This window comes from Mya arenaria, chromosome 4, assembly GCF_026914265.1.
Source record: "Mya arenaria isolate MELC-2E11 chromosome 4, ASM2691426v1".
Lineage (NCBI taxonomy): Eukaryota > Metazoa > Mollusca > Bivalvia > Myida > Myidae > Mya > Mya arenaria.
The window spans coordinates 44,414,721-44,427,578 of NC_069125.1; the positions used below are offsets into that span (position 1 = coordinate 44,414,721).

The 12,858-nt window shown below is 34.1% G+C and overlaps 1 protein-coding gene and 1 long non-coding RNA gene across 2 annotated transcripts; both read left to right on the forward strand.

The window, feature by feature from the left end:
• Positions 1 to 826: 826 nt before the first annotated feature.
• On the forward strand, positions 827 to 6,914 carry LOC128232983 (uncharacterized). The gene is made up of 4 exons (XM_052946811.1): positions 827 to 1,049; positions 2,769 to 3,287; positions 3,542 to 3,631; positions 3,784 to 6,914. The coding sequence occupies exons 1-4, from the start codon at positions 1,016 to 1,018 to the stop codon at positions 4,272 to 4,274; spliced, it is 1,134 nt and encodes a 377-aa protein (XP_052802771.1). The 5' UTR covers positions 827 to 1,015; the 3' UTR covers positions 4,275 to 6,914.
• Positions 6,915 to 8,857: 1,943 nt separating this feature from the next.
• LOC128229678 (uncharacterized) lies at positions 8,858 to 10,478 on the forward strand. The gene is made up of 3 exons (XR_008260117.1): positions 8,858 to 9,278; positions 9,481 to 9,587; positions 9,822 to 10,478. It is a non-coding gene; the product is annotated as an uncharacterized LOC128229678 (long non-coding RNA).
• The last annotated feature ends 2,380 nt before the right edge of the window (positions 10,479 to 12,858 follow it).

Sequence of the window (12,858 nt, forward strand, 5' to 3'; positions counted from 1 at the left end):
AAAATGAACAAGTTCTAGTAGGAAATGCTGCATTTTATTTTTTTCTCTTCCTATAGTTAGAAAAAGTAAACAAAGATAAAGAAAACGTTGACCCCTCCCCCCCCCAAAAAAAAATAAAAAAAATAAAAAATTAAAATAAATATATATATATATATAAAATATTAAAAGAAAGAAATAAAAAAAATCCGCTAGTGTAAAACAGATGTATTTTTATGGTCTGACAGTGTCCCCATAAATACTAAATATGTGTATGTGTTAGTTTGAAGAGAAAATGCTTCAGGCTTCTACGGTTTTGTGTTATATTTGTTGCATTCTTAATCTTAATGTATCTAAGGGACACAATTCTTTATATACTACAGCATATTTCTCTATTGTAGTTATTCATACTGAATACCATGTTTCATATATAGCTATGCCTGTAGTATTGTATTTCACTTGATGCTTGGGTATGAATGAATAAACATGTAACTCCATTTGAGATCTTATGAATCTAACCCATTCCGCAGGTTGTTGTAAGAATTAAACCAACAACGCAACAATATTGATTGTTCTTTATTTAGCATACTTTATACATCTATAGTAAATTGTAAACAGTGCAGAGCATAATTTATTATTTGACATTGTTATTCGACATAGTTATGTCATTATTGTTGAATATATGATTTCTTATGAAATATTCCGTCCTTTGCCTTTGCATTGTTTTTGTTTCAATAGCACATTTCGAAATATTGACCTTGTTATCGCTACGCTCGTAGGCGGATTGTCGACTGTGCGTTTCTATATTTAGCTAAAGGTAATTCCCAACGAAGTAGTACAGTATTGCATTGGGAAGCGAAAGTAGAATTGTTTTTACGCAAAATGGCGAAAATTCCTGTGACTAAACATCACGCCATGCATTTCTCAGCTTAAAAGGTGCCACGGATTAACTTCTAAACCATAATTATATTAACGAGGGAGAATACTGTTTAATGTTGACATAAATAAACGGCGGGAATCCACCACACTGGGAATCCTGATGAAAAGGGTTGGCAGGAATCCTCCCTTTACAGGTAACTATTTTCATATCAAATATATGTTTGAAGAAAAGTAACTAACGATTACAAGTTTAAAGTACTGGCAAAATGAACTTTTCGTCGTAATTATAAAACATGTCACATAATCAATGTAGAGTAATACAGTGATACAGGTTTTTTTATCTGTTATGTACATGATTTGATTTAGAACCACTAACCATTCCATGTAATTAAGGGATTTCATTCGTTACGTAGGTATAAACCTGACATAAGGCATTTCTTACTTCAAAAACTTTGTGTTTGTTGTTACTCAGGTTCTTTGTTAAATGTTTAGCAAAATAATGAAACTATGGCACTAACTTAAAGTGGGGATCAAACCAGAGTCCCATACCACAACTTGCTAAAACTTCAGATAGCTTCGAGTTGAATCAGCCATATATTCTGATTTCTAATCAGCCAATAGGCTTAAAATAGATTTACTGATAAGCGTAGTCCATAGCAACTGTAACAAACTTTGTACGACCTGGCCTCTGTTAACTAGATTTGCATTGTATTGGGTATGGACTTAGAGCCTACTTATGTCTTTAAAAAAATCCCACTCTGTTATAACACAAAATGAATATTTATTTCATACCTGTCACTAAACCTAACACAAATGAAATTAAAGTGCAAAAGGTGAATATTTGCGCGTGGTCGAGATAATTTCACAGTTGCTAAATTAAAAAGTGGACAAAGATATGAAGTAAACATTTTGTTAGAGGAAAAGGACCTTCTGCAGACCATCCAGACCACATACTTACACACATACATCAGGATTTGAAAACAAAATGAATATAGCTAGATAGATTTTATCAAATATACACATTTTCATTTTGTATGCTTTAATTAATAGAAACCTTATAACGGAGTAAGTATTGATAATAAACACGATAGCGCTAATAAGAAACAATTTTACTAGAACTATTGAAGGTAATTACAATATGTTTTAGATTGTACGACAGGTTGATTAATATTCACGAAGCAGAAAGGCCCTGCCACTAAGAGGTTCATCTGTGTCAAAGATCACATTGATTGAAGTTTCGGAGGTTCTCTTGCAGTATGACAAATCAGTTTCAATTACCTGAACACAGAAACACACAACATTCAGATTGATCACTTCTTATATGCCATATTTTGGTATTCATATACATTGATAACTTTATTTAATTAAGAAGACCAAAACGTGAGAGCATTATGTTTGTCATTATTTCAATTATAATAATTGTCAAGTTTTTTTTAAACTTTATTCAGACGCCTGTCCACCATGGGAAATTCCAACAAATGCACACGGGTAACCCGACCCTACCATAAACTTATTTGAATTCTATGACTGTTCCTCAAACGGTTAAAATATTAGCATAAGAAAGGCTTTCCTGAAAGTAATCTGATATAAGACTATCCCTGTCTTCGTACATATTATTCACTTTTGTTGAGTACAAATGGCGTTTTAGTATCAAGGGTACTAACCGTATTATGACCATAAAGCAACAGAGATGAAACGGATATTTTGTTTGGCTTAGCTTAGTCGTGACGGTGGCCTCAACTTAATAAACTTTACTAAGTTATAGCAACGAGTTACTAAGTTGTTGCCACAAGTTACTCAGTTGTGACCACAATATAAATAAAGTGTTGCGGATGCCACTTCTGTGCCACCGTAAATTTTACCCTTGTTTCCATGCAAATTTGTTATTTAAACATACAAACGTACAATTTCAGGTCACAAAAGAATGGCAATGGACATACAAAGCGATATTTCAAATCCGAATGTCGGAGCTGCGATTATCTTTGGCAATTATGGCACACCTGATAATAGCAATACTTTTCAGTTCCGAAAGGGCGGTGAAAAAGACCTGGATAATGTGCAGTCTGTGTTTATCAAAAGTCTGGGATTTGATTGGTTGAACAAAGACAATAGCCATAACTTGTTCATAAACCAATGGGATCATACAAAGATTAGAGCAAGTGGGCAAATTGGAAATTGCAGGAAGTGTTTGAAATGTCTTATTAAAAATACAGACTTTAAAAGGTATAAGTATTTTGTATTAGCCATAAGTTCACACGGATTTTCCGAAAAAGGTGAACAGTTTGTGCAGTTTCTTAGCTCAACGGACTACGCGCTGTTGTCATTGTCCGAGGTTCTAGAAGCTATTAGTGACAAACAGTGTCCTACATTGGCAGGCAAACCACGGATCGTTATCGTTCAGGCATGCAGAACAGACAGCGAATTTCCGGATTGTAAGTTTCAGCTATTCTCTTTTTTAATCAAATTCTTTTCAATCGGTTTTCACTTGGGTAAAACAAAACATTATAATTATTACTATATAGAAGCATTAAAATAGTATGCCCATTTTTTATCATGATCTTACCAGTCGGTGGTTTAAACATATTTATCTGCATTTTTTTTAAAATATACAAGGGGATTGATCGACAAGTTATACAACGTTATAAATGCCCTTCCTCAAGTTACAAATCAGTAATCTCCATTTCAGTGGCCGAAGATCATGGCGTCGTTTTCAATTTATATACAGAACAAGGCCATGAGGAGTTCCCTGTTAACGCATTACTTAAGGAATTTGGACGTAAGTTCTTAAACGTTTCTCCTTAATGCATTTATTTATATCACACGAAGGAATTTGTAACCACTTGATGTTGTATAATCTTTTAAAAAATGTTAAATTTAGTAGTAAATCAGTATAAATATCAAACCTTAGTATTAATATCTTATGTACAGATTTAACAATTGATGAGAGCAATGCTGGTCTTATGGATACTGATGAGGTTTCGGAAGACGCTGCACCTCCCACAGCACGGCAGGGCAATGTTGGGAGTATAAAGGTGTTAGTTCAAGCCGACGAAAAAGATGAAACAAAATTGAAGATTCCCAATAACTTTCTGGTTATCTACCCGACAGCACCTTACCGCTATTCCAAAAGAAACGAAACTGAAGGGTCATGGTTTGAATTTTACCTAAAGGAAGTTGTGGATGAATATGAAGGACATTCCACAGAGCTCGATTTCTTTCAAGTTTTAACTGAAACAAATCAACGAGTATCAAATCGCGAAACTGTTGTTTATAAGAGAAACTCAGCGGGTAAGATCCAGTACGATCCAGGTACTGAGAGTCCATCGAGGGATGAGGACAAATCCGGAAAGAAAAATGTCGTGTGGATTGAACATAGAATCACTCAGCCTTTGGTCTTTAGATTGGCTAGCGGGAACTAGACTTATTTGAGATACTAGTACTCACTGCGTGTCATATACTAGTACACTAAAAACCGGTTTTGGAACTGGTCGCCTCCCCATGCCAATGATTGCACCTTGATTCAGGAACAGGAACAATTTTGGTTAGTTATGAGTTAAGATGCGCATGATATTGTATAAACCATGTACATGCGCATTCAACGTCGCATATTTTTTACTCTCAAATTGTCCTCATTGCTAATCAATACGATTTTTTGTACGCATTGAATATACATGTATTGGTGTTAAAAATGGTGTTTTATGACGATTTGATGCAATTGTATTGTTAGCTTTTCCACATACAACGATATGAAGAAGATCTCCCGACTCAGGGATACGTTTGAAGCAGATTAGACTTAAGCATATCAATATGGGTTGAACATAAGATGGACACAATTGGAGCATTATTTTGTTAGGCTCAGACTAATCAAAGATGTCATTATTGTTGAGCATGTGTTTGGCACGAAAGTAACATTATTAGATAGCACAGACTAGAAATCAAAATAGCAATGTCTGTCGGTCACATGTTTGACATAAGAAAAGCTACAAAGTACATGGTCTAAATCTATCATATATTTATATATATACATATCGTTGTGATGGAACATAGTCACACACAGTCTCTGGTCTTTAGAGTGGTTAGTGAAAACTAGATAGGCATTTTAAATACACTTGTTAAAACGCTAATGATTAATATATATATGTTTGATTTTTATATTATGCATTATTTGTCCTTACAGTGTGGTATGGCTGTTGACCAAGAGTAACATATCATATTTACTTTTATTCAGCATTGGATAGTTCATAAAGTTACCAGCGTCTGGTTTGAGAAAGTTCATCTATGCAGACTTAAGTTTTGGTTTGATATGAGATCTTCTTAATTTCCTCTTTATACAGACTATCACTGAATTTTGTATTTCAATCGCTATTTTGGCAAAAACTTTTAGAACACACATGATTTTTTATGTGTTATGTACATGTGCTTTGTTGATTCTATTTAATAGTCATTTTTTCTTCCTTGACTATTGAGCGAAATTCAGCCTTTGCTTTCTTGGACGACCAGTGAGAATAAGAGTTCAAAACTTTGTTCAACATGTTTTTAATTGATCATTTACTGTTTTAATATACAATTGTGGAAATATCCGAAGTGTGATACGCCATTCTTATTTTTGCAAAGATTATTCACAAAGTTTATCCAATGAAATTTTAAATATCTAGTCCATCCAGATGAAATTGTATATTGTAAGGTCTCTGTTTCTGAATATTTATAGTTTTACTTTTAAAGGCAAGGATGTTTGAATATTATTTTTTGCTGGTCATATTTATGTGTGTTTTTTAATTTGTGAAAAAATAAACGTGTTTGCTAATAATTGACCGTTTATAGCATATGACATGCTCGTCTTTCTCCATTTTCACAATATTTCAGCAGCTATTTCACATTCAAAGTTATGTACACGATTCTCTTTTTGATAGCCTAGAGTGATTTTAATCTGACATTTCAGGTTTATTAGATATTGCAAAAATGACCAACACTCGGCGTTTACTGTTATTTTTTAATCATTTCATATATGTAAAACATTAACTCTGGAAAATTATTAACAATCAGTATATTGCATTTCTTGATATATTTTTGTGTGTGAAAAAAACTTATATATTCTGGTAATGGGTCCATAAAATATAAACACTAACGAATAGTATGTGTTTAATGACTTTTGTAATATCCTCTATCCACACCTAGAATATCAAAAATGGTTTATGAAAATGTTGGGAGAAACTGTTGACTGTGTCACGGAAATTACTGCGTAACGGACACTACATTTCGGTTTCGCATAAGCATTGTGACTCTTATCAGGAACGTAAATATTTTAATATATTAGTCAGGCTCCTAGAGGCTTTCCAAAGATTGAAAAACGTTTTTATTATGAATTGGTTGATAGTATTAAATATAAAATGATGCGTTACAGGCACTACAACTGTGGGTTATCTTTAAACAAGATGGATAAATTACAACTAAATACTGTGTCTACAATATTTTTATTTTGAACAACAGCTTGCATGATAATTTCAGGGCTGAATTTAAATCAAAATCATGGTTTTTATATAATTATTTATCATAAGGAGTTAAAATATCAAACAAAATAGAAAACGTTTAACGAAAACTTTGCCTCCACTTAATGTATCATATCATCTGATAATCAGACTTTACGTTTCATTTTAAAACTAGATTTCTACTCATAAATGTTCGATTTAACACGTCTATAGTTACTTATAGATATGAAAATCTGTAGCAAAATTCCCTTTTTTCAAACGCAACATCATAATCAACATAACCTTTTTATGGGTCACTATCCAAACAGATCAAAACTAACGATTAAATAAGTTATAACATCACCTGGGCCTATGATAAAAACTGATTTTAACCACAAATGCATCTTATTTGTGTTATACTTTTATGTATAATATGAAAAACAATGAACAGCCCAAAGTACTGTGAAAAAAAGTATTAATTTAAACGATTGACAGAACTAATAATACTATCACGGCTCTACTCCTTTTTAAGACAAAGCCTTATTGCGTTTCATGTTACAATTGAATTTATCCCAATAAATTTATAGCACACTATTTAGTTGATTTGTTATGAGTCAAATAGGTGATGGTATTTCAAAACGCAAACAATTACGTCAGTTAAATTGGTGAATGGCCAATGTCAAATAGATTATGACCAGTTCCACTTAAATGACTAAGGATGAACTTACAGAATGTAGATCCATCGTTTTTTTAAAATATTAGAACATGGTCCTGCCTGCTTGTGTACAAATATATGGTAAAGATTTTGTCACTAAATTTTATGGAGACAAAGGAGTTTCCACAAACAGTTATTCGTTTTCCTTAATCTCAGAATTTGAGCCAATCTTAGTGCCCATAAAGCACCATGTGTGTATGAAATCCTTTCGCGCACTTCCATCATTGCATGGCCTTTAGGCCATATTATTAATTAATCACTTTTTCAGGGTATTGTACCTGATGATCTTAAATTAGCTACAGGTGGTCTTGTGAAAAAGAGAAAATAAGTTGTCCCTACACCTACGTAAAATAGAGTCCATTTTATTTGGCACGAAATATAACCTGAAATCAGATCAAAACATTGAGGGTACATGAAATTGCTCTGCTACCGAGCTTACTACATCTGTTAAGTAGATAGGTGCTTGGATCAGAATCTATCTTTTTGGAAACTATGGCTTATTCAATTCACAAAATGTCGAATGCTAGGTTAAAATTTCTGTACCCTAAAAAGGTCTACCTTACCAAGAATACTAAGAAACTTCTTAGTATATCGTTAATATAGTGCGATAATGGCCATGTTCTATATATGGTATAATAGATTACAAGGTCTTCGAAAATTAATTTACAACACCCACACAGAATAAGTAAATACGATTTGTGCTTGACCTGAGTTATTCAAACGTGTTGAACAGATTATGCTCTCTCTTTTAACTTAAAATGGTATTTCTCCAGGTTGCATGTAAGAACATTTTATTTCTCAAGACATTGTTCAAAAACGGTGTGTGTGGGAGGGGGGAGGGAGATGTAACACGTATTCCGAGTCTGCAAAGGTTTAAGTGAGGATTTTTATAACTGTGCTGCAAGATGGCTGCGAAACGTTAAGTATTTTTGGACCTACATTATCTATATTAAAAAAAGACGTGCAATCGGCTCTGCTAAGCTCCATGTTTCTCTAAGCTTTGTATTACAAGCTATTAGGTTACGGAATAAAAACAAAGTTTTTGAAGGAAATACTTCGAACACTGTATCGAATAATTGCTGGTAAAATCCCTGTACGGTATGACTGCTGCACAAACCACTGTATGGCCCGATTGCTGGAAAAATCAATGTTTTATTTAAAGGGGCTGTCTCACGTATGATAAAAAAGCGGGATTTTTTTGTCGAAAACTGACATAAATTTGGCATCGATGTGTACAGTGCATTGAAAGTTACTAACTGAAGTACAACATAATTTACAATTTATTTAAGTTTAGCAGTTATTTCGTATTTTTCCATTAAAAAAGATTAATCGGTATGTCTACCAGGTAGATTTCATTCCTTATGCGTTATTGGCTAGTCGGTGTTATCACGTGATATTACCGAGGTATGTGTATAGCTTAATTATGTCACCCGATTAGAATATGCCTTTGTAGCGTAGTGAGTAAGACGCTGGCCTACAATTTTGGCGACGCGGGTTCGAGCCCGGTCTCCGACACATTTAATTTTTACATTTTGGTACTTTTTTTACAATTATGATATCGAAGCGTAACACATTCTGTTAGATAATTGTCCTGAGATTCGTTACAGAAAAATCAGATATAGATGATACGCAGTCATCGGGAACCTAGAGAAACGCTTCCCAAACATTGCAGAGCTGGAGGCTTTCTGCATCTTCAAGCCGGAGGTGTGTGTAGCCCGCTGATTTTTTAAGGTAAGTATTAGTTGTATGTAACCGCAATATACAAACACCTGTGGGATCCATTCGGAACTCCTCGGCCATTTTTTTCGAAAACAACCTCGGATGTATGCCGGTACATCAGTTGAAGTAGTTCGTAAATTTTTGAATTATATCATTTATGAAATATAGTGTTTTAGAATTGTTTTTATTGATCCAAGTTTAAATTGATTGTCAGTGAAGTATATTATTGCAAACACAATTAAGATTTCCAAGAGTTAAGTCATAAAGTTTAACTGCTAAATAAAATTAATACGCGATCTACTTGCAGCGGACTTAAACGTTCCTCTTTTTAAGTATGTAAACCGTCCAAACACATCCGAGGTTGTTTTCGAAAAAAATGGCCGAGGAGTTCCGAATGCTGTGGGATCATGACTGATTTTCCAGATGACTAGTTTTGTGATATTTGAACAGTTTTGAAAGTGAATGGAAGCAGGCTTGTTTGATTTGTATGGTTTTACCTTATGCTTCTATCCATATTTGAGTTGGTATGTATTGGTTTTCATTGTTCCATTTTGCATCTGGTGCAATGTACTTGGATTGGATTTGCATTTTATTCACTTGGCTGGAGGTCTGATTTTGTCACATGTTTTCGTGTTGTAATATAATCTAGTTCAGAATAGCAGAATTGTCAGGATTATGTTTACATCACAGTTTTGCATGTGTACTTAATAATTGTTTGACTTACAGTCCTAACAGCATCACAGCTTTGACCATGTTGATGGCACAGACAGTGTAGAGGCGTGACAGTGATGTGAGCGTTGAGTGAGCGTTCATACAATTGGATCCATAATCCTGTAAGCTTCAGTTGATCTGTGTTAAGCCAAGTTATTGTTGTTTTACATTATGTGTATATTTGTAAGGCCACTAGACACGTGATAAGTTATTGTTTATTGCATTACGTATTATTCTACTTGTAAAATATATTACGTCATATTTGATTGATCTACGTAATATGGTATTTGATTGAGACACTATGTAATGCGTACTTATAACTATGTTCTTACTATTGTTTATTTGTCTATTTTCAGTATGTTGATTATTCACATATATACGTGTATACCATCAGATGAATACAGAGTGATATAGAGACAGAGTTGTTTATCTAATTATTGTACACCATCATAATAAACAGACAAAGACTAGAACCCCTCCCTTAACTCGAGGACATTCCCTTATCGATATATATATATATATATATTGACATTATAAGCCGGAAATCCATGGGTTACCTGTGGACAAAAGACGAAGCGCTGATGTTGGAGTACGGGCGTAAGGAGATGGCACTCCTCGTGAGCCAGTACCGTCAGTCCATCTCATGTACAGACTGCAGTGTAGGACCAGTACATGCTCCCCAAGCATACCGCGGTGAAAGACGAGACCTTGATGAGGTTGACTGTGACAGGTGTTTCGAAACGGGTTGTTGGTTCGTTCAGGGCTTGCCGTCATCGTATCGTCGGATAACTGATCCCGGCATTTACTTCAGACTGTGAACGCGGCTTCTCAACGTTGAACCGGGTGAAAACGAACCAGCGGAGTCGCCTAGGAAACGACACCCTGAACTCTCTACTAATGATTTACATGGAAGGTGCTAACGTGGAGCAGTTTTATGACCTGGCCGTGCCGCGGTGGGCACGAGGCGAGAATCGGCGACTTTCTGTGTAACCAAGGCATGTTTTTACTGATAAATTGACTTTGTTTCACCTGTATATATATATATATATATATATATATATATATATATATGTGGGCGTATTATGTAAGATTAATAAACAATGAAACAATTATTAAAAGTCATTAATTTTTATTCACTTTGTTTTTTTATCAATTGACTAACACTTTTTGACCTCAAAAGATCTTGAAATATACACCCATCGGTGAATGAAAAGCTAAAAACGGTTGGAATATCCCTCTCTGCCCACCACGTTTAGTCAGACATGCCTAAATGAATCCTGGGAAAACACTGATTACGCTATATTTAGATAACATGTTCGCCCACTTGTTTTCTTACTAAGAGGCGAGCCAGTTTCGCAGTTTTACTTCCTTTTTACGATAAACAATGATTGCGTAATCAATAACAAGTAAAACCGCCCTAATACAGTCATCATATCTGAAATATCAGTCAATTGATAGGTATCATATAAGATCATCAATGTAATTTATAATGTGTTTCAGATGAACAAGTAAACGGCTAAGGCCATCAGTTTTAATAAACTGCAATTTACAAAATTATCAATTGCTTAACAATCTTCAAAAAAGCTTGTCGATTCGCCACCTATTCATCTACGAAACATTGAATAAACTAACATTCTGCTGTTCGGACGTTTTATGAGTTGGGTCAAGATATGTTTGTCATGCCCTGAATACCTCCTGATTTCTGACAATATAGTATCAACTTTGAAAATAAAGAAGTTGATTGGCGTATGTCAGGGACGTAGCTAGCCCTCTATTAATGTGGATTCATTTTGATGTATGTTTTCTGGTCAAATCACTGTAAAGTATGATTGCTGGATAAACCACTGTATCGTACAAATTGTTGGACAAATAAATGTATGGTGCGATTGCTGGCCAAATTAATGATTCATTTAATTTAGATAAAACAACTTGCTAGACATGTAAAAAAGCTGATTTTTCATTCATGTTTACGCTTTAATTACCTTCTGATTCATAACATACATTATTTTATATTTAGATTACAATATCAAAATGGAAATCACCTATTAAAACGCAAGCCAGTCTCGCAGTGTTACTTCCTTGTAACAATACACATGATTGCGTAATCAATAGCAGGTAAACCATAATACAGTCATCATATCTGAAATATCGGTCACGTTATATGTAAAATATAAAATCACAAATGTTATTTGGAAATGGGTTTGAGTAGTACTAGTAAAAGGATTAGGTCATTAAATCAGTTTAAAACAAATAATAATTACAAAGCTATCAGTTGTTCAAGCATTCTTAATACCTGTCGTTTTCCCAGCACTGTTTGTCTGTGACCTACCTCAATATCCTACCTAAATATATGTCCTACCTTAAAATGTGTTCTACCTAAATATATGTCCTATCTAAACATATGCCCTACCTAAACATATGTCCCGCCTTAACATATGTCCCACCGAAACATATGTTATTCTTAAACATATATCCAACTAAACATATGTTATTCTTAAACATATATCCTACCTAAACATATGTCCTGCAAAAACATATGTCCTACATTAAAATATGTCCTACCTAAATATATGTCCTGCCTAAACATATGTCCTACCTAAACATATGTCCGACCTTAACATATTTCCTGCCTAAAATATGTACTACCTAAACATGATTCCTACCTAAACATATGCCCTACCTAAACATATGTATTGACTAAACATATGTCCTACTTAAGCATATGTCCTACCTTAACATTTGTCCTACTAAAACATATATCCTACCTAAACATATGTCCTGCCATAATAAATATAAACTATTCATTTACAAAAAATGCATGATGTTCTACTGCTCGGACGATTTAAGAATTGTGTCAAGCGATGTTTTCCATGTACTGAATATCTCCTGATGTCTTAAAGGATATAGTTTCAACCTTTTAAATTAATAGTTGAACAATTTAAATCAAATTTCATGCTTTGAATGTACTTCGTGCTTCCGAAGAACATATCTTATCCCCACTCCCGTATAATGGTCAAGCGCCGTACGCAGATATCCCAGCACTAGTAGCGCCATGGGAACAACTTAAGTCAAAGTTTGGGGTCTGAGCAATACTTAAACGTTGGGAAATTTTCTTGAAACTCTTAAATCGCAAAAAAATTAAAACATAGATATCCCATCACTTGTAGGGTCATGGGAACAAGTTAAGACAATGTTAGGTATTCGAGCAATCCTTAAACGTTGTGAAAATCTTCTTGATACTCGTTAATCGCAAAAACACAGCACCTTGTCGCATATTTCCAAATATTTCAAACTATTTCAACACAATTTAATCTGTAGCCATCAAGCTAGTTTTTCATCATGTATATTATACCGGTTGATAAACTGATACATCACACAAGAGTATTACTACAA

Coding starts and splice junctions, on each gene's coding strand:
- LOC128232983 (XM_052946811.1), top strand. CDS start 1,016: ATGAAAAGGGTTGGCAGGAATCCTCCCTTTACAG. Junction 1,050..2,768: donor CAGGAATCCTCCCTTTACAG/GTAACTATTTTC, acceptor GTACAATTTCAG/GTCACAAAAGAATGGCAATG. Junction 3,632..3,783: donor ATTACTTAAGGAATTTGGAC/GTAAGTTCTTAA, acceptor TCTTATGTACAG/ATTTAACAATTGATGAGAGC.